This window comes from Anomalospiza imberbis, chromosome 3 (genome assembly GCF_031753505.1).
Source record: "Anomalospiza imberbis isolate Cuckoo-Finch-1a 21T00152 chromosome 3, ASM3175350v1, whole genome shotgun sequence".
NCBI classification, from domain to species: domain Eukaryota; kingdom Metazoa; phylum Chordata; class Aves; order Passeriformes; family Viduidae; genus Anomalospiza; species Anomalospiza imberbis.
The window spans coordinates 86,274,959-86,297,533 of NC_089683.1; the positions used below are offsets into that span (position 1 = coordinate 86,274,959).

General features: G+C 40.6%; 1 protein-coding gene across 1 annotated transcript; it reads right to left on the reverse strand.

Moving 5' to 3' along the window:
- Positions 1-6,156: 6,156 nt before the first annotated feature.
- Positions 6,157-22,552, reverse strand: SLC4A1AP (solute carrier family 4 member 1 adaptor protein). Its single transcript, XM_068185539.1, has 14 exons — positions 22,016-22,552; positions 21,134-21,317; positions 20,328-20,450; positions 19,433-19,493; positions 18,443-18,582; positions 18,158-18,318; positions 17,552-17,621; positions 13,696-13,885; positions 12,713-12,824; positions 11,469-11,694; positions 10,625-10,699; positions 9,517-9,587; positions 7,802-7,874; positions 6,157-6,601 (listed from the first exon to the last, which is right to left on the reverse strand). The coding sequence occupies exons 1-14, from the start codon at positions 22,535-22,537 to the stop codon at positions 6,552-6,554; spliced, it is 2,058 nt and encodes a 685-aa protein (XP_068041640.1). The 5' UTR covers positions 22,538-22,552; the 3' UTR covers positions 6,157-6,551.
- Between the last annotated feature and the right edge of the window lie 23 nt (positions 22,553-22,575).

Below are 22,575 nucleotides of genomic sequence, written 5' to 3' on the forward strand. Positions count from 1 at the left end.
TTGGAGGCTCCTCTCAAATCTTTGAAATACAAATTCAGATTCTGCTTCTTGGATGGGGAAAAATCATGGTTCCGGCTGTTTCTGGTTAAGTTCAACTCCCAGCAGAACCCCTTGTGCAACTCAGGAGCAGGACAAAAGTGTGATGGGGGTGTTTAGCCATATGGGTTAGTAGAGTTGGGCTCAAGAATGAAGATGAATAAAGGAAGAGGCTCAGCATAATGATGTCCTGTCCCATGGGAAAAAATAAAGCTTGAGCTGACTTCAATATACAGGAAAAGCAGCAGTGGAACAGAGGAGGAGCAGCAGCAGCAGCAAAATAGTCTGGTGTGAGAAAAGATACAAGATCAATTTAAATCAGGAATGCTATTGTCAAGGGGTGGCTTCAAGAGGTGTCTGTAAGTACCCGGCTTCTGCCTGAAAAGAAAAGGATCACTTGCCAAACAGAAGAAACTCAGAGAAGCCACTGGGTAAATCTATCCCTTTAGGAACTGCCTTTTTGGAGCAAACTCTGCTCTGCTTGTATTACACACGCCAGCTCTTAAAACCTTCCATATATATGAAGATTTTTGATTTACACAAACATCAATTTTTGTCAGAGTCCACGTGCTGCATTTAAACCAAAGCACTGTGCACGCTACCTACTGGCCATATGGTCAAGGTTTCAGCAAGAATATCTTTGTATGCAGGGGTATGAACATGATCTATACAGCAAGTGAAGCTCTTTGCCCTGGGTCTGGGGGAGCAGGTGAGCCTTCTAATGTGCATTCAAGCACCCTCATCGCTTGGGCCAGCACAGATGGGTTTTGATCTGCTTTTCCATGAACCTAATCACCATTACACTTCCCTTGAGCAGTCACCTGCAGGTGGATTCGTATCATATGCTATCCTTAGCCTACATATCTCATTTCTGGGTGTTAATAGAAACTGGATTAGAAACAGGTACTCAGCATAAACAGGCAAGCTGCTCGAAATGCCCTGAGACTGCAGTTTCAGCAGCCTGCATCCAGCAAAAGAATAAACTTGAGTTTCAAGTGGTTTAACAGAGCAGAGGAACAAAGTAATATATTCATAGTTGAAAGAGTGCATATACACCTGCATATACATCCAAACAGCTGCACAATCACCAAAACACTTCCACAATTTAAAAGCACAATTAAGGCTGATATATAGATATTTTTTGACTTAAAGAACATTTTAAGGTCTTACCTCACATTCACTTCACTGAAAATGAAACTGAGAGCTCTTAAGACAGCATTTCATTTTCAGAATATAAAAAATAAACCTAAAAGTGTCCCCCCTCATCAAGTCTACAGCTATGCTGAGTTTATTCTGTACCTCAGAAGAGCAGAATGTGATGCTACACAGCTTTCAAAAATATATATTCTTTATGCATAGAACTGCAACCAGCTGTCCAAACATTAGGTACTCAAGGGCCTTAGGGAATTGATGCCTCATAAATTTGAGAGTATATATTAGGTGAGTACAGAACTGGAAGTTTTGTAGCAGGGGAAAGTAAGTATGATAATGAGGTAAATACATGTTCCAAAGAAAATACGAGCTAATCATGCCCCCTGTGCAGGAGACAGCAGCTTTAAACAATCACTTGGGGAATGCTGGAGCAAGGCCTGCAAGCTGCTACAGGATGGGCTCCTCGTTAATGACATCTCTCTGTGTCCTGTAGGTTTTTAATGCTGTAAACACAATTCTACAAGGGGGTAACCAGATAGCTGTTCTGCTCCTCTGAGTGCTTTGAAGAACCTTTTGAATGCTCCTTTCTGTTCCAAAAAGTGGAGTGTTACATGCAGCCTCAGTTTGCCTTAGACAAGTAAGACGAAGCATCCTTCAGGGACCATAACCACAGGTACAGCCGGGGGTCCTCCTTGGGTCGCAGGACACCTCAGGTGTGGTGAGGTCTGTGCATCGTGGGCTCCATCTGGAGGTTGTTTGCTCTAATCTGTGCTTTCGGAAGAAATTGAGAGGAAATGCAGCAGTGCTGGGTTAAAGTCACCAAGTCATCTGGAAAAAAATGACCGTGCAAGCTGATGTGGAGGTGTCACACAGAGGTTGGTGGGTGAGCTCTTCTTGCCCTTAATAAGGGGAACCTTACAGCTATGCCTGAGATTAAGCCTTTACTGTAAGTTTCCTTCTTATCCATTGGTTAATGCAGCAAACATGAGACAGAAAACTCAGCACACAGCCAAGACTGTCCTGTCAGACTGCTTATGGCGGAAGCAGCTGCCCTGACAAGTCCCCAGGGTGCGTATTTGAAAGTCTGTCTCTATCCCCACCTTCCAATGTAAAGAGGATGGTAGAGGAGACATCAGCCCGATCTGTGGCTTCCACAGAGCAAACACAGCAGTGGGAATGGTCACTCCAGAGGTTCAGGGTAAGGTAGCATGTGAAAAAGGAGAGGTTTGGTAATTTGAATTAGGTACTGATGCATGCAGCTCACAAAGCACTTGTTTGAGATGGGACAGAGCAAGTTCCTGATGACTTATTCCAAATGTCTGATCCTGGTGGTGCTGCTCAGGTCTTTCCCACAGTTTCCACTGCAGTCTTCCACTGTTATCTTAAGCAATAGGAATGATGAGAAAAATTTCAGACTGAGTCATTATGCTTGTGCAAAGTCAAAGAGAACTAACATGTGACCAGGCTTTCTGCCCACTACTCTGACAGTAAAAGCTGTTGGGAGTGGGGTACACAGGACCCCACAGCCTATCTCTGTTTTCATGTTAGACAAAAATTAGTGCTGCCTGGTTAAAACCCACCAGTGATGGTTCTTTCTGTTTTGCTGGAGGTCTCTGAGTGCTTGTAGCAGTGAGGGGTTGGAGTGGTGCACAACTGTTGAGCAGACCAAGAGAGCTTCATGAAAAACCAGCGTTCTGTGCATAGGAATGTCATGCTGAGTGGGATCTCTTTGTTCGAGGACCTGCTGCATGTTAATGTACTCATCATCCTCTTATCTGAATGGAAAAAAATGCTGGGGGATTCTTAAGCCAAGGAACCATTCTAGATATTTTGGGGCCCTTTCTGATGCAGTGAACATCACTGTGGGGTTAGGGAGGTCAGGAAAAGTATTTGGGGTGAGAAATATCTGTGACATTTGCCATACACCCTATAATCACAGCCATAGCTGTAAATATTATTGCCAGCTCTGCTTGCTGCATGACCATGCACTTCACACCACCAGAAGAAGGAGATGCACCAGCTGCAGACTGCTGCATGGGCCTGGGGAACCCAGATTGTTTAGTTCTGATTTTATATGAAAAAGCACCTCAAAGGTAGAGGCTGGAAGTGCAGTCTGTGCCATGAACAGGCCTGTAACAAGCCAGCAGCAGAGCTCCATGTCTGGGTTCAAAACCCCATGAGCAGGGCTCGGCTCTCCTCTCGAGATGGAACGTGCAGGAAACTGTGCGTAGCCCAAATTACATTTTTGCCATGGAGTGAGTGCCAGATGTCCCATGGGATGAAGGAGTGCCATGGAAAATTGAAGGAGAATGGGAGCTTTAGGGGACACGGTGACTTTAGTCAGCTACTTAATGACACAAGTTTCAGGGCTACACTTCTCTAACACCAGAGGCTATCATGGCTGCTCCATTGTCAGGCAGCTTCTGAAAGAAAAAAACATCTGCAATTAATTACCCAGGGTGTTAAACTGATGTGCAAGCAGAGTTTTCATTTTTTTTTTACATTTTTTAGTCATGAAACTAAGCAGTCTTCCCTAAGTTGTGGGTATTAAGTTATTGCAAAAGTTATTTCCTCCATTTTTTCAACAAAAAATCAGAGTTACGTAGGCCCACTTCCACAAGAGGATTATTATAGGCAGTACAGTGTGGTGCTTAAGGAAAAAAAAAAAGCAATTATTGACATGTACACAGACCATTAGGAGATCTTTGACTTGCAGGAAGAGCTGAGTTACTATTGCCAGCAAGATGTAAAAATTTGGAGGGAAGTTTACAGCTCATAGAGATAAGATTATGGTGATGGCCTATCACACAGTGGATGAGAAAGGAGTTGATGAAAAGATGTGTAGTATGTGCCCATGGGGAAGACAGTGTGGGAATGCCATGGGAAACTACAGTTGTTTAGGATGAGGCATTTCCCCAGAGTCCTCTGCCCCCATTGCAAATGAGCACATGCCCATCACCTGTCAGTTTGTGGTTGTCATCTCCCCATGTTCTGGAAAGTTCCCCATTCTCGTTGTTTCTAATGGTTCCCTCTGTAAACCACTTCTTCCCTTTTCCCTCATTGGCCCAGTTTATGTTACCCCATCCCTGCTCCTCCCTTACACCCTCTTCCCATTGGATCATTGGTACCCTAGGCACTCCTTCCTTCCCCAGTTATATACTCTGACCCCTCCTTCCCTGGGGCTCTCAAGAGTCTGCCTTCCCTGAGTGTGGTTGTCTCCCTGCTCCTATTTCTGCCTCCCTACTCCTTCAATCAATCCATAATAAACCTGCTTGGATTCCAGCAGCTCAAGAGTCCTTCCGTCTTTCTGGTGGGGATTTTAAATTTCACTATCCAGGCACCCATTGACCAGCCAACTGAGGGTCACCCTGTGGAACTCGGTCCAGGGTAGCCCACAAGATGAAGCTTTATTGCTGTGTAGATCCCTTTGTGTGTAACATGGTGACCTCTACTCCCATGTCTACATACTGGTTTATAGCTCTTATTGGAGGAAAGAGGTTTTTGATGAATGACATACATACCTGGCCCAAAATAAGAACATCAAACCTGTCATGCATTACACAGCTGTTGAGTATCAAGAGAGAAATTGCTTTGGGGATGGCAAAGTGATCATTGATGGGAGGACAACTTTCAAATATAATGGGTGCTTTTTCCATGGTTTTATCAAATGCCACCATGAAAATGACTGGAACCATCCGGTGGGGGTGACCTTTGGGTGTTCATGGTACATAATGAAGTAAAAGATGGATGGCCTAACAAAAGCGGGGTTTACCATCAGATTCAGATGGGAGCACAAGTGAGCTGCTATGAAAAGAAACAGATGGGGAGCTCATGGTCTTAGCCAGGACCAAACTGTCCAGGCCCTTATCCCCAGAGATGTTTTCTGGCAGCAGGTCAATGCCCTTTGTCTGTACTACAAAGCAGCCCCTGATGAAAAGATACACCAACCACCTACTTCAGGATGGTAACAATAAAGGTGCACTTACATTGGCTCTTTCCCCTAGTGCTTTTCATGAGCATAAATGGCAAATTATTATTTTCCCTGTCTGAAACCTGCCAGGCCTGCTGGTGCTGAATGGAACTCCCTTGCAGTTGCCTGGTACACCCTGGAACTGAACAACACTGTGGGGAAGTGCTACAGCTGTGAAACCTAAGAGGTCTGGCATTTTGAATAGAGAGGCAGCAGTCTTTCCTTGGATTACATAAAGATACGCCTCTGCCAGAAGCAGGAAGCTTTAGGCTGCCCAGCCTGGTGTGCAGATGCAGATGCTACATATGCTGAAGATTACAGGCAGAAAGATGCTGTTTCGTAGCTTGAGCCTGTTAAGTAAGGAGCTGTATGGTTATCCCTTCACCCCAGCTTCTGATGAAATCTCCTGTGATTTGTCCATGAGGATGCAACCACTGGCTGCTGGAAGCACCCCAAAGGATGTGTGTCTCTGATTTTCAAGACTGTAATTTCTAGTTTTCTTTGTCCCTGTATGGTTGTGCCTACAGCTGTTTAAACCCTCACACTTCCTGCATGACCTTGCCTTTACCACAGCACAGGCTCTGGGACAATCCCGAGTCACCCAGGAGATTCCTCCAGACAAAGACTATTTACCAGGCATGCCTTGAACTGCATTAAGATGGCACTTTGCTCATGTTGTAACACAAGAAGAACAGGCTCCATTATAGAATTTTCCAGGATATCCTTCCATCTGTTTCTTCTGTTACCCCCTGTGCCAAGGAGTGGCAGCCTCTTCAGTTCTTTGGCATTTCTGGACCTTTATAACACTATACACTCACTATTTCCTGTCCACTCCATACCAGGTATTCCAACAACTGCATAAGGGAGAAATGAAAACAATTTTCTTTTCAAAATACAAGTTGTTCTTTTTTCCACAGAAAATGAAAAAAAAAATGAACCCTCAAGTTTTAGGTTGTGTTTACCAGTATATTCAAACAGCAGCCACAGAAAGAAACCAGTAGTGTTTCCTATTTTAATTGCATAAACCCAATATGAATAAATTTTATCAAGCCTGTAAGTATACAGAGGTGTATTCCTTTAATATTTTTGTCTACTGTTATTTACAAAAGGAAAAATAAGCTTACAGTTTCAAGCCAAATTAAAAAAAAACAATCAAACAAGGCTAAAAGTAAAAGAAGAGGCAGAAGAATGTGTGGGCTTTTACTTTAAAAAAGTATCTGGAAGACAAACACGACACACAGGGAGAGCTAAGAGCCAGAGCAGCTGCTGATGCCCTTGAATTTAAATAGCATCTGAAAATCCAAGTCTCTTATCTGTCACTTACATGTTAAGTGAGAGAGTCCAAAACAGAGCAGTCCTTCAAGCCTCAGATGTACTCTGGGGCACTGGAAGCTTAGTAGCCATATTTTTCATTGAGATGGGTCTTGCCATCACCACTTTGACCTAATGGACAAAGAGGAAGAATTGAATTATTCCTTTTACCCCTCACCTAAGAGAAATGTGTATTCCTGTATGAAAAAGTCTCTAGGTAGCACCAGCCATACAAGCACAGAGGATAAAAAGTCAGACTGCATATTGCAATGTGTCTTTTGATTTACTCTTGGAATTCATTTAAATTTTACTAACAGTGTTAGGATTACATCAGGTACTCCTGTTTCTGTAGCTGTTTTGTTTGGGTTTTTTTTCTGGAGTCCTCATAATGCCAGCTTAGAAGGAACATTTGACTATTTATTGTCAGGCAGAACCAAAAAAACAGAGCTCCCTCTTATGGACAGCGCTTGCTTAACTATCCCAGATTGTACTGTGGAGTTACTGAATCCAGTATTCTGCTCCTGTGGATTCATATGTCAGAGATGTGCAGTCTTTTCACTGAAGGATGATTCACCAGATAACAGTTTTCTTCAGTGTAATTTATTTTTATTTCTATAACCTTGCAACAGCCTTACAGAAATTATAGTAATGAATCTATCAAGTGAAGGCTTAGCTTTGAACTTACTCTGAAAATCTCAATGCACAAAAATAAGTTTTCTATTTTAGAGGAACTGAACATTCATTACCCTGTTTACAAATAACTTCACCTAGCTAAAAACACCCTGGAACTAAAGATTAAAAAATATTCAAATTTAATCTATGTTGGATGAGTGCATTAATTATTCAGTGCCTTCATCGAAGCATTATTGAGACTTTCTCTGAAACAGCTGACCCAGTGTTTGTATTTCAATGATTTTTTCAAAAAACTGCAAAGAAGCATTTTTGAATTTCACAGACTTCTGTGAAAACTGAGAATACTAACAATGCTGAAGCATTTATCCCTAGGGAAGGTTTAAGCTCATCTTTCAACTAGGTTATCATACTACTATGTGTGAATGCAGTTAGCTCTCTCAGATGTTACAAAACTGAAAAACAAACTTCAGGTGTATCTCTCCATTGCCACGAAGCTACTAGAGATATGGTCTGTATTTTCACTGCAAGACTTGCATGGCCATACAACAAACATGGGGCATAGCATGCCACAAAACATCAGGTTCCGGGTAAAGTATTCCTGAAATAGCTTTTTTTAAAGGACTTGCAAGGACATCCTGACGACTTATTAGGAAGATTCCTGAGTTATGAGACTAAAACTAGTAAGGAAATGGTTGATACCTGCAGGAGGAATCCATATGCAGTAATCTGGGTCATCATCTGGGTACTGTGAGGAAAAAAAAGGTTGTTGGACCTGCAAAGAGAGGAAGATTTTTTAAGGTGATATACCCCTCCACCACTGTGTCACAGCCACTAAATCCCTCACTAATTCAGAGACAAATAGAGGTGAGGATTATTTGTACAAGAGTCAGGGATGAAAACAGTAATACAGAAGAAAAATCAATCTCTCAAATAGATCCAGTTCATTTCCATTAGAGTCACAGACTAATAAAAACACTGTTTAGAGGGGACCTCTGGAGGTCACCCAGTCCAATTCCCCCCTCAAAACAGAACCTGTCCACTTCTGGACAGTTTAATCCTAATGTTTGGTGATGTCATTTGACATAGGATTTCTTTATGCAGGGAAAAGCTTTAGAGTACGATTTTCAATAGGTGCTCTATTGATTTCAATGCACAATACCACTAAAGACTTTGGGTTTAAGGTGACTTTCAAACTGAAGCTTATAAAAGTTCAGGAGTTATATAAGGGTAACTTAGTTTTCAAAAAGAAAATAATGCTCATTGTTTTCAGGTCTCACTGGCATCCTGAAATGTTAAAGCAAACCACAACAGGTCACTTGCAATGGAATTGTTGACACAGCAGTATCTTTTTGTCCCTAGATTTTTAGATTTTCCCACATCAGCATCATTTTCTCAACAACTTCTGTTTTCAACAACTGCAGGTAAAAAAAATCATACAACTGTAGAGTTTGTAAGACTTAAGTGCTCAAAATAATACCAAGTTACACAGCACTGATTTGCATTACTCTGTAGCATCATTCCAGTCTAAAGTTATGCAGTTAAAACAAATTTTCATTCCCTCAATAACTTTTTTAGAAGACTAATGTTTTCCAAAACATTAGACATTAGACTGCAGAGTTGTACAGCTTTTAAATACGGCATGTGAACAATCACTTGAAAGTTGTTTTTCCAGTTTTACATGATTCAAAGTTATTGAAATATTACAAAAAAAAAAAACAAAAACAAAAACAAAAACAAAAACCCATAAAAACCCAACTGACTTCTGGTTGATACTTTCCATGCAAGATCTGAGCCCAAAGGCAGAGACAGCATGTGGAAAAAGTGATTTTTGATGGGAGAAAGAATACATCTAAGCCATCTGGCATTTGGAGAATGCTCAGTGTTAGAGCAAACTCTGTGCTGATGAGAGGTGCTGACTTGACTGACTCAGCATGAAAATCTGCCTTGTCCTCCCAGACTCATCAAAGTGGTAAAACTTGGGCTTTACCAGCATAAATAAACTCTCGATTTCTTCAGCATCTTTGGTGAGGCCAGCAACAATAGACAGTTCTGAGGACTGTGCCTACCCAATCCCTGGGTCCTCGGCCAGAACTAACAAAGCAGCAGTCAGCACACACAGGATGCAGGGATCTGAGGTTCAGTAAATGCTGCAGGGATAAAATTAGATGATCCCCACAAAGAAACTGTCCCAGTGGTCAGAACTCATAGTCCACCAAGTACAGTCACCAAGTCAGCTGAAGGGTGGGATGCCCTCTGAAGGGAAGAGCCTTACAATAATCATTAGGCTCTCAGAGAAGATATTTCCCAACTCCAGGAAGACAACAATTTACTGAGTCCCAAAATGTGCAAAGTTTACATACTTTACTACAAATTACTTCCTCTTAAGCCGCAGGAGTCGTGGTGGTGTAACTGACCTTGCTTGAGCTATTGATTTTCTTAACTTTCTCAGATGTCTCTTCAGGTTCCTTATTTACTACCTTGGATGCTGGGAAGAAAGCAGAATTGTTTTATGACACAGCAGAAACGACCAGTTCTACAGATATAAACTTATAGGAAGTTCACATAAAAAATTAATACATCCATAAGGAAATCCAAGATATCTCACTGCACCTCAGTTCTTACTTGAGAATAATACTGCTGAACATATTATTGTTTTTCCTAGATTTAACTTATGTTAAATACACTCTCAGTCGTGTAACTGAATGTAGTTTAGTAAGATCCTCTATTAGTGATTCTGTAATATTAACTTTTATTAACTTTTTAGCTGAGTTAATATCAAGATATTTATTTTCTAAAAGACACTACCTGTAATCACTGCAGTGATTGATTTAGAAAGGAAGGAGTAGGAAATGTGCAGGACAAATTTGCTTTTTTAAAAAAACAAACAAACAAACTCCAAACTTTAAGAGTTGATAGGTGAAAAGAATTCCTTGGTTTTCTGCCACTTAGCATTTGAAATACTGATACTCTCATGGCTCTCTATGGGTAAGATGATGAGGACAGATTCTAAGGAGTCTGAGTTACAAAAAAATAGCAAGGTCATAAAAATCTCCTCCATGTACACCGAACATTCTTCATTTTCAAGATCTGATTTTTTTGTGCATACATGCAGAGGCATCATCTAGGTCACCACCAGATTATTATCTAATGTTACTTGTCACTTTATAAAAGAAAGTTTTGTCCTTCTGCAGTGTTAAGAGCTAGTGCAAAAGAATAACGGAGGAAAAAGCATCATCATAGTCTTCTAAATTAATTATTCTTCTCATGCTGATTTTTTGGAACAAAAAACCTCTAAAAAGTTAATGACTATGAAAAGCAAGGACAGCTGTAATATAATGGAAGTGTCCAGTCTTTACCATACCCTTTCCACTTCCCAAGCAAAACACAATCTTCATTTCAATTCTAAATTCTTTAGGTTCTAGATTAGGCTCAGTTTCCTGTGACCCACATAAGATAGTAAGTCCTTTAGTCAGTTTCTAAACCTACATGCCATTACAAAATAGTCTGTATTGTACTGTTCACCTTGGGATTTCTCTTGTGAGGGTCCCATTTGACATTCAGTCCTCAGTACCTTTGGCTCAGGCAGAAAATCAATCCCTGTAACACAAAAAAGGAAGAGCTTAGCGGCACTACAGTAACTCAGATGAGGAGAGTGCATCCGTGAGACCAAGCACAAAAGAGAATTCTTTGCTACATTTGTCTCAGGAAGAACTCCTCTCTCAAAAATCTTCCAAATTATTTCATCCACCAAGTCCACTGCAATACAATAAAGAAAATTCTGTGATCTGTTAAAGCACTTTTCTGCAGCAACACATCCAGCATTAAGCCAAAAAGCTAGAACTAGCTTTCTGTTATCAAACATATTGTTCACTGAGAAACATCATTACTGACTTTTCGAATGCATCAGGCTGATACAGGAGAGGAGGGATTGGAGATACCTCACATGTACCTTTCCATTACCACTTTTGAAATTGTTTTTCCTCCTTACAAATGGATCTCAAGTTTTGCACAGACATTTGTTTTCTTATTATGCCACTTCTACTGCCAACAAAGCATTGCAGTTGTTTTCATTTGGACAATCAATTGAATGGAAACAGGGCGTATCAAAACAGGACTTCCTTACATCCAGGAGATTTGTTCTATTTCACCAAAAAGCATTAAAAACTGACTGCCAAGCAGTGTTTCACCTAGAACCATGTGAAACTCAGCTGCTACCACATGGACTCCGGACTCATGGCAAAAAAACTTATGGAAAAGAAATAGTCTGGAGAACCTGTGACTTAAACATTTGATTCACATAGCTCTTAAAAGTTCAGCAGTAACAGACTCATCTTCATTACTAGAAAAATCAGAAACAGTGGTTTACCATCCTGAAGGGATTCTAGATTTTTGTTACTGCAAGGGGAGCCATCAGGAGAATGAGTTTCTTTCTCTGTTTCTTTCTCTATTGTCATCTTCATTTCTAGATTTGACACTCTGCTGTTTACTGCATGTGCTTCTTGCTGCTCTTCCATTTCTTCTTCCTCCTCCAGTCCATCATCTTTTGTTTTTAACAAGCTTTCAGGGATGTCTGGACGCTTAACAGGCAACTTCTGCAAGACAAAGACTTGAGCATCAGTGCCAAGATAGAGGCAGTTGTCACAGATACTCATTACAGGAGAAGCACACACACTACTGTAGAGGAATTTCTGAGAGAAATGGGTCACGATCTGGATGTGCATGATTTATATGTTTAAAGTGAAGGTTGAGCTACCCCGCCTAGGCCTCAGATGTGGGCCTCGGTGAGGCCTCGAAGCCTGTGGCGCAGTTAAGAATAAGTTTGTGGCGCAGTCAGAAATTATGTTAAGGTATAACAGAAAGTACTGAGCTATCTAGGTGTGAATTAGTATAGGTCTGCAGTGTGAAACTTTAGCCACCTTAAGACAGGAACAAACAATGTTTGCTTGCCAATGAGAGTGTGCTCACGATTGTAAACTATCTAGAAGTATATAAAAACTACTGTCTGTAAACAATAAACGGAGAACGTCGGATTAACCATATTGGTTTGGATCTGCATTTGTTCCTGTCCAGCTCACCTTTTTATTTTTGGTCCCTGCATCACACTACTGTCAGAGACAGCTGGTAAGGAAACACTCTCAGAATGACAAATAATTAGGGTTTAAGGAACAGTTATGAGCAGTGATGGAAGATGAAAAAACATGTCCAGTCTATAAACAAGGAGTGCAGTCTTTTCATAAGAGGGACACTGGAAACTGCATCAATCATGGATATGATCTTGACTATGAGGATGGAGAAAAACAAGAAAAGGACTGGCTGCTGAGGCAGAGCACTGGTTCAGGCTCATGTCCCCAGACTGCCTCTCTTGATCCACTGCCTTTTGACCACAGCTGTGCCCCAGGCTGTACAAGGACACAGAATGGCAACTGCTGGCAGCAAATGACATCCAACAGCCCCTGCTTGTAGCCCATGCACCTTCCACTGCCACAGGCTGCACCTCCGTGCTGTTTCCATGCATGTTAGAAGACACAGTTGCCACCCACAGCCTTAACAGCCTGAGAAGGTGGTCCCACAAACAGCCACTGACCTGCAACACTTACAAGTCCAACTTACCCCTAGGCTTCCAGTTTTCAGTTTGAATTTGCTCCCCCCTTTCATTGCACCAAAGAGAGGCACGTTCATCTTTTTAGGCTTGTTCTCTGCATTCAGACTGTAACTCCCACTCCTAATAAAAATTAGACACAAAGGGAAGCAGTATACAAAGTATACAAAGTATCAAACAAATCTTATATATACCAATGCAAAAAAAAAAAACCACCAAAAGGTCTGCCTATGAGAAGTGGATATATAAAAATCCTTTTATCTCTCTCCCACTTGCAGCATCCAGGGAAGATGCTGCAGGAGATGATTCCTCCATCCTACATATATGTTGTAGAATTCAGACACATGCCATAATAGGAAGCAAAAAATAAATGAACAAAGGAAAAACCCCTCTGTATCACATAGACTCCCTTAAATTCAAATGCATACATGCACACATATTTGTATATAAAAACACACTTGGTGGCCAAGTGGCCACTTGGAGCCACTTGGATTTGGAGGCCAAATCTTAATTTAAATGAATTAGGTAATTAGCCTCTAATCAGGCTGCCACTAGTAAATGAACCCAGCACACATCCTCTCAAACTGCAGTGGTGCTGCTAGGCAGTAGCTGAACAGCTACTACATTTGACTTCCAAATACATTTCACAGAGTGAAAGTGGGTTTCATATTGCACATAGTATCTGTAAAATTCTTCAGTTCCTTTTGGATGCACATGGGAAAAAAATTAAAGAAGCTAACAGTCTGCTTTCAGTCCCTTACCCATGTCATCCTGCCAGCTTGGGCTGGTCTCACTCCAGTGCTGTGCATTTTCCTCAGCCATAGATGCTGCAATAGCCCAGGGGCACAGCAGCTCCTTAAAGAGATAAGCCAGGTAGTCTGGAAGGCTGTCCTGCTTTTGTGATTGGAAAGCTGCCTATTTACTGGGCTTGCACAACTGCCCATGGATAAGAATAAAGGGAAAATAATTGTTTTATGTTTTCACCAAGACTTACTGGGGCTTCAGCTCAGGCAGTTCTGTAGGCTTGACAAGGTTTATTAACCCTTTCAGTCTCTGCTGCTCTTTCTTCAGTTCAAACGACCGCAAGTGAAGCTTCTTTCGTGCCACACTGTCTAATGTGCATCCTGATTTTATTTCAGTCATGAACTCATCCAAAGTATCTTGAGCTGCTGGATGGGACTGGACTAAGCAAGATAAAGGGAAGATATATTATGTTATGGTGGGAACATAACTGTAATCATCAGATTCTGCCTTTGGAGAATAACATAGGAACAATTAACCTCTCTTTGAATTTCTGTTGAATTGTGAAATAATGAAGGTTGTTAGGCCTGGAAAGCATTTATCCTAACAAAAGCCTGAAAGTAAACTTTAATTCACTTCGCTAAAAAAGCCTCTCTTAAAACAGAATGTTTCTTTGTGAGTGCTATTCCTGGTTGCTCATCTCACTTCAAGATCTCCTCTCCCTAAAAAAGTGGCTTAGGGATTTTTTTGTAGTCACAAACTAAACTAATCCCAGCCACATGAAAACCTACACCACTGCATACGGAATCAGATTTTGACTTTCCTAGGATGTTTATGTCATAACATTTGCAAAGTTCAAAATCAATCAATGCTGCCTTGTACTCCTGAAAGAGTGCATACAAACTAAATTTCATGCATTAGGCCAATCACACAGAATGTACCTTTGTTTTGACTAGATCTTCTGCAAGAAAACTGCTTTGAACTTGAAAAAGAGTAATGACAGTCTTTCTACTCCACCTAATTTCAAAATATTAACAATATTATGCATACTTGACTAATTAAAATAAAACTCAGGCAGTAAAACCAAATCTCTAATGACTACGAAAAAGAAATAGTTCTAATACCTGGATTTAAAGTAACCAACCAAAAAGATCAAGAAAAATGCCTTTCTTTGGCTTGAACAGTGTTTCAGAAGTTGTTATATGGTATTCAAAAATAACCTGGAGGCCAACAAAGAAAAATGTTCTTGCCAGAATTTCAACAAGTCTTTTGACAGATAGTTTTCTGCCTTTTAATATTCAATGAAAAGTGGCAAATCCAATATGTATTTTCTGCTTTTTAAGTGTTTTTGTATATATGCACAAGCATAATTATTTGATCAATGAGTTATTTTCAGTTCAGCTTGAGCTAATTAAGTAGCACTTGAAATTTTAAATGCATAAAAATAAAACACACTAAGTTATTCTAAAGAGTACATATTTGAGCAGTTTTACAAGACTTAAATAATTAGGGGAAAATCTAATAAGACTCATGCTTACAAATTGATTCAATTGAAAAGGATATTTCTGATATAAAACAAAACAGAGTTTACCATTTGAAAATACACGAAAGCTGTAACAGTAACTGTTCAAAGCTATACAGAATTAATAGACTTCAAAAGATAAGAAACAGTTGTAGCATTCACCTCCATGCAAGCATAAATGATGACAAAACATGTCATAAAGAAATTCTGATAGAAATACTCTTTCTTTTCATCACAACTATTTATATGAACTGAGATTAAAACCAACAATGAGAAGGCATTGTTAACAATGTCTAAACTCCTTGCAGGGAGGAGCTGAGCAGAATGATAATTTGATTTAAACATAAAATTACAAAGATGTAGTTTAGTGAGTAGTCATATTCTTCAGAACAATCAAAGCTTCACAATTAAACCCAGAGCTTGCTGTTGCACTGCAGAGTGGTGTAAGTCCTTCAGTCAGTGAGTGATGCTGAGGGAGCTGAATCACCCCTTCTTGCAAATTGGATTCTCTGCTCAATTCCACCAACAGTGCCTAATATTAGCCAGTTCAGCTTGTAGGGTTACAGTTAGCATTCCTTATCTGCTGCAGCAGTTTCTACATTATTGAATTAAAATCTGACATTACTAGGAGGTGAATCAATCATGTCTATTATACTTTATATCCCAGTGACAAAAAGCTACAGGGCTATTTAATGCAACATCAACTTATTGATATTTTTCCTGAACAGGCAACCAAAGATGAGACTGAAGAGCTCCACACATTTGATCTGCATTCAGCAGCATCAGTGAATGAGTGATACCAAGTCAGTCCACCAGTAATTAGTTCTGAAAAACCCCAGGGAACTATTTGTGAACTTCTGCTAAGACTTTTTTTAGACAACTACTTAATTTCTCTAAGTGCTCGGTAAGAGGTGTAGCAATTTAGCCTGTCATTCACTCACTGGTGTCTCTACACTCTTGTCTTTAGGCTCCAAATAATCTTATGAGCAAACAAATGTGCATTGAGGTTTCAGAAATGGATGTAATGCAGCAGTTTTGCTGGACAGATCATGACATTGGTACAAATGTTCCATGGTCAATAACCCTGTTCCTGGCTTTCTCAACATCTGTGATTAACCTAAAGCATTCAAATAAGAGAAAACCAAAGGATCTAGAAAACACCCAAACAAACCAGCTGACTGATGCAATATTTGCTATGTTTTTTTTACCCTGGCCTAGTTCTAGGGAATTCCCATCCAATACTGAATGATTCTGTGCTTCAGCAAGTGCCAAGACTGCACCTTTTTCCAAAGCTCTAAACTAGCTGTGTAACCACCTGCAACTTACAAAACCATGTGCATTGGGATTGCATGACCAGGTTTTGGTAGGGAAGGGGCCTACAGCATTATATGGTGTTAGCAGAAGTATAAAAATGACCTGACTCTCTCTTCACCCACTCTCTACTACAATGTAATTCAACAGTCTTGTTGAGAAACAGTATCAGCAGAAACAAAGGTATCAGAAGATATGAAAGCTTGGAATTACACCTCTCAGACAATCTAAGCATTAGCTTATTTTGATGGTCAATTGCTAAATATTTGTCAAAAGTATAAGGCTGAAAACAATTCCTTCAAACATGCAGAACATCAGTTTGAATGGTGGAATGGTACTGCTTTTTGAACAGGGATCTGGTATAATCAGTCATCAACAAAGATTTTGATATAAATGAGTTTTGGTGTGGAGCTGAATAACTAGAAAGAAACACAGCCATGTAATTCACAGCAGATAGCCCAGCTGTCACACTGCTCTAGGCTTCTTGGATACTAAACTAATGGTGCAGCCTTTATTAATACCAACTCTGTTAGTAAGGTTTTTGTGTGAACAACCAGCCTAAACACATTTCCTTCCCACCTTCCTTTTACTTCATGAGACATCATCAGTAACAGGAAGCAAAATGCAGCCATTGGTACAGTTTGCTTTTAAATATAACTCACTAACAGATACCATCACTGGTCTGGAAAGGCTCTGCCTTTAGAGACAAAGGCATAATCTTAGAACCTGAATTGCACTCTCCTGTACTGGCATGTTCACTGTGTCAACTGCTTTGTCTCCACATTTCTCGCTTCCCACCTTTCCTTTATACAGTGTGTTTACAATGAGAGAAGTGAAATAAAATATATTATCTTTTCTATGAGTTTTTTCCTCCACCCTTATAAATGTTTTTTAAGGGAGTGAAAAAAACAGAGTTTCTCAAATTGGGTCACATTCAGCAATACAGGCAGATAAACAGTAATAATATTCACCCTCTCAGAACTCCAGGAGCTTGTGCACTTGTCACCTTACTTTAACTTAAGATGTTGCTTGCTTTGGAAAAAGCTGCATTCATTAGCAAGTGACTACAAACAGAGTACATAAACTATTGGATGAAGACTCTAAGAATTCTCTCGAGCTAACTCAGTGACCTGCAAACTTTCCTATCCCTTTGTGAAAAGTGGACACTGAAAAACAAAAACCCCAAACCTTTGAAAAGAGAAATCCCTAAGATAATTTTTTGCTCTGTATTATTCTTTATGGAAAGCATTGGGATGAAATAAACTTCATGCCTTACCTTTCCCTGAAACCTTCAGCTTCTCTGTTATTTCAGAAAGCTCATTTTCTACTTCTTTTAGCCTTGTGACCTGTGAGAAAAAAACATGCTAAGAAGACTTTACCTTGTTAAAATCTCATTTTAACAGTTCTCAAGTATCCTATCAAATTACTTCCACTTTTCTACTTCTGAGCTTTGACCAGGACTTCCTGGGCTGAAAAAAATTAGAAGTCTAGATTCTCCCTAACCAACTTATTTATTTTTTGACATGGAAAATTATTTAAACCATTTCTGAAACAAGACAGTATGCATAATTCTTCTGCAGCAGTGTTATACCACCACTGAACGCTCCAACACCTCCTATCCCTCACAACCTACTGTCTTTAGGATTTATTGTTGTCATATGCCTGTCAATCCAGGATTCTTATTCTTTGAAGTAGAATGATATATTTCTTTGGGATGTGTCCTGTGGACTTAAAAGCTTGGAATTATTTAAAACTAATTTAAAACTATCCTGTTCTGGCATTTCCTTCATCCACTGCCATGATCCACTAAGATTTCTTCTTAGTCATAATATAATACAGACAGGAGAGAGTAACCCTGACATGCCATAACAATTGTTCTTACCAGGGAGTCATAAGTCTCTGGTTTTTCTTCTATTTTACCAGCTTTCTTCATTCTGTTCAGTCGTTTCTTTTCCACAGCACCAGTTTGATCGAGGAAGGTGTCATCATCACTGTCATAAAAATCATCATCTTCCCAGTTCTTTGATTTCCTTTTTCGGGATACTGAGAAAGGCACAGGAGAAGGCAAGAAACAAAATGATTTGCATATTACTCAGCAATAAAGCAAATTCAAGATGGCAATCTCAATCCCTAATTTAGGGCATTTAGAATGATCCCAGTTACTCACCTGCTTCTTGCCTCAGTACTCCTCGAGCATCAAGCAGCCTGCAAGCTTCCAGTGCACATTGTATCATTGCTTCCTTCTTTTTTCCTGAATGGAGAACTTCTGCCACTAGCTGCTTCCCTGATGCATCATCCACAGGCAACCTGATCAGTTTGAAGGATCAGAGAACAGCTCAGATACAAACAGCTTTTCAGGGATGCTACTCAGATATTTTACAATGGCATTGCCATTTCATTTTAATCTTTTTTTTTGTGTCAAATTTTTCCACTTTTCATTTCATACAGAACCAATCAAAACACAAGCATGATTTCCTAATCATGTAAGTCAATTTGTATTTCACTGGTCCAAACAGTAATTTTTTAAATTCAATTAGAAATACAGGAAATTAAAAGGTTAAATGTCAATCCCTGAATCATTTCAAGTACAGGTATCTTGTCTCCATACAACATGGGTAACAAATAGTTTCCATGATGAAGCAAAGGATTTTTAAGCAGTACAATCATTACCATGTTGAGACTTGTTGACTTAATTTCCACCTCAACTTCTCCTGTCTTATAAAAGAATTACATTAGTGGCCTCTAGCAGGAACCCCTAAAAAACTGTTATACCATACAGGAACTGAAATTGGACACACGGTAGAATGAAGTTTGGGGGTTTTTTATCTTTCTCATTAGGAATTGAAAGAGATTGTTTCCTAGTTTCTTCTCTTGCATTTCTATTTTACATACTGCTCAAAAAAAGGGGAGCTTAAAGAACCTAGACCCTTGCTTTCCCAGTTTTCATGCCCTAGGAAAACCAAATCTTGTAAGAACAAAAAAGGAGCACAGACACTGAACTAGGCACTGATCCTTGAACCTCTGTCTCAGTATCAGGGCTTAAATATAAATTTAGCTGGCTTCCTTGCCAAGTGTGACACAACAATAAATTCCTTCAGTTTTGTTTGCAAATTCAACAGTCAACTTCCATGTACCAAAGAAATGGAGGTGTACGTACTTGATCCTGCACAGCCAGCTGTTGTGCCCACGATCATCATACTCATAATCTAACTCTTCTCCTAAAGAAGAAAATAAAATTGATGTAGCAACCAAAATTGAAATAAGCAAGAATGATCTTTACAGCAGAGAAGAATGTCATGGGACATTCTTCTAAACAAAGGAATAACAAGCTCTTGCTACATACCATGATTTTGCCTTACTTATGCTGATTTGGGTTTTTTTTTCAAAATCAAGGCTTTTTCAGACAAAAAAAATCTCCAAGTGGCCTGTTTAGGAACATGTAATTCAAAGAAAAAGAAATCTTGTCTCTGTATGTATTAAAGTAAATGATGCTGAAGCAACAACAGTTTGCAATCTGAATTCACAGATACTGCTTGTCTTCAAGGTTACTTTTTCACTTCAACAAGTAAGTGAATATTCTTTAAGTTTCACTAGCAACCACTGAAACTTTAGACCACTTAATTATTGCCTTTTTTAGATTTTCCCATTTAACAGTTATACACAATTACAGCCATCTCCAAAGAAAATAGTTTGGAAATTGAGGGGTTTTGATTTTTCCACATAGCTTCAAAGCATGGGTGAAGTTTGAGTGTCACTCCAGAGGATACAAGCTGAAGAATATTCCAGAATACAAGCTGCTCACTGCAGTTTAGAAATTAGTAACCAAGACTCAGATATACAGTGGTGAGCCAAGTTTTAATGAAAAAAACCCAAAACAAACCACCATAAATCCCCATCAAAACCTGATGAAACAAAAAAAAAAATGTTACCCACAGTGTAACAGAAAGTTTTGCTCCCGCGTGACACCTTATATCCCCCTGAAACATAAACAACAAAGTAACACTTTGCTGAGGTAAAAAAAATCACATTTAATAAAAAAAAGAAAAAATTACCTTCTCTATCAAAAAAGCCCTGTAAGGCCTTCCTAGGGTCTTTCATATAAAAGGCATCTTGAACATCCTGAAAATCAACAGCAATAGGGTTTTCTTCAACCTCATCTTCCTCAGCATCCTCACCTAGAAGACATACAAAGTCCAAAAAAACCCCATGAAACATGAGAAAGAGAACACCATCGTATTTCAGCTTTCATTAGTTTGAAAGAAGTAGCAGCTATGTCATAAAATTACTTCCCTTAAATTTATTATTCCTGTACCAATCAAAAAAATAGGGTTTTTTTGCTATTAGTTATTCCAATACATGATTCAGTTTTGCAGATCAATTCTGCAGTTTCAATACTTTCAAAGGTTTATGACCTTATATATTTTCTCTCAAAAAAGCCCAACTCACTTTGTTGCAAAAAGCTCATTAATTAGAATTTATCTAGCTCTAATATGTGGACTTCCTGTTTAAATGTAAAGATAGTTATACTGCATAGAAGTCTCAAGCAGTTAAATTTCACCTCTTGGGCAAAAGTGTGGACATCATCACAGGAGCAACCCAAAGAGCATTAATTATGCTCTAAGTTTCATGGCCTTTTATAGGTATAGGAAAATTACTTCCTCCTGTTTAAAAGGAGCTCACCGGATGTTAGCTTGTCACATACCCTTCCTTTTAGCAGCAGAAGGATTAATTTGTACTCAAAAACTTTGACTGGATTGTGACTCTTGGTAGCCAGTTGGAATATTAACCCTAATATTCAGTGAAAATGGGCTTACAGACCTTCTAATACATATCAGCCAATCAATACATCCTCACTTACCCATGCCCCAAGAGCAGCTCCTGTCACTATTATGACTCCTTTCATTTCTCTCCTCTTTCTCATCTTCCTCATCAGAGTCCTCTCCCAACATTGTCTTTTCTAATTTTGCTTGCTGCTGCTTGCGTAGTGCCTTCAGTTCAGTCACAGTTAGCTCTGACTCAGACTCCTGGTCCTCTTTGGGTCCCTAAGTCAAAACCGAAAATTAGAAGTGTTTTAAAAAAAAAACCTAAACAAGTATTTCCAGCACACATGCAGGTTACACATAATAACATCATTACACCACTCTTCAAAAAGTGGAATTATTTGACTATTAGTTATGATTTGCATTCCAAAATATATTAGTTTTAGTGGCATTTTCAAAAGAAAGGCAAGGAGAAATAAGCACTATTGTGTACTTGCAGTCAGATCCATCACACATATAACTGTAATTAGAAGGCTCAAGGCAAAAATTAATGTCAGAACTACATGGGTGAATCTGAGGAATGAGCAGCTTCTGAAGTGCGTGTACAACACACAATGTGCTGTCCAAGTTCCTACTAATAAATACTCTCCTTTTCCACAAAGAAATATTAGTTCATTATTTATTGGGGCATCACACTGTCAGAAAGATATTCCTAATACATCACACTGTTGGAGAAAAAGGCCTTTTGCACACACAGCACATCAGCAGAAACCCGCAGCCCCACACCTCACTGTACAGCCGGCAGCAGATAGCCACAGCTTTTCTCCCAAACAACCACGGCAGCGCTGGGCCGCTTCAAAACCGCCTCACACCCCAGGTGGTCACCCCATGGAGCCGGGAAAACTCCTGAGCCTGATCTGGGCCAGCCATTACCATGCCGCACACGCTCCGGAGCTGCCCGAGCCCAAGCCCCGACCCACCTGCAGGAGAAAGAGGCGGGAGCTGCCACCGAAGCGCAGCACGTGGCCCACCCGCACCCGGCAGTAGGTGCGGGGCGGCACCCGCGCCTTGTTGAGGAAGGTGCCGTGGGTGCTGCCCAGATCGTACACGTAGAACCCGGCGGCATCGGCGCCACTGGGGTCGTCGGGGGAGCAGCCGGCGCCGCGGTACTGCAGCACGGCGTGGTGCCGCGACACCGACGGGTGCTCCAGGGACACGGCACAGCCGGGCAGCCGCCCCACCAAGAACCAGCTGCTGTCCTCCAGCCGCACCGAGCCCAGCACCACGCCGCCCTTCAGCACCTCCAGCCCGTATCCCGAGCCGGCGGGCGGGCGGCTGCCCCACGGCGGCTCCTCGTAGCGCAGCGCGGGCGGCGCGGCGGCGGCTGTGCGGGGGGCTCCCGGCGGGCTGGGCCCGGGGGCGGCGGGCAGCGGGCGGCTCGGGCGCTTGAAGGCGGCGGGTTCGGCGGGCTCGGCCTCCGCTGCCGCCGCCGCTTCCGCCATCTTCCTGGGTCCGTTCCCAAACGGCGTCCTCCGGGAAC

Excerpts from the sequence above, each read along its gene's own strand:
- SLC4A1AP (XM_068185539.1), bottom strand. The coding sequence starts at position 22,537 with ATGGCGGAAGCGGCGGCGGCAGCGGAGGCCGAGCCCGCCGAACCCGCC. Across the intron at positions 11,695-12,712 it reads TGAAAACTGGAAGCCTAGGG|AAGTTGCCTGTTAAGCGTCC; the intron begins GTAAGTTGGACT and ends TTTGTCTTGCAG. Across the intron at positions 10,700-11,468 it reads TCTAGAATCCCTTCAGGATG|GGATTGATTTTCTGCCTGAG; the intron begins GTAAACCACTGT and ends TTTGTGTTACAG.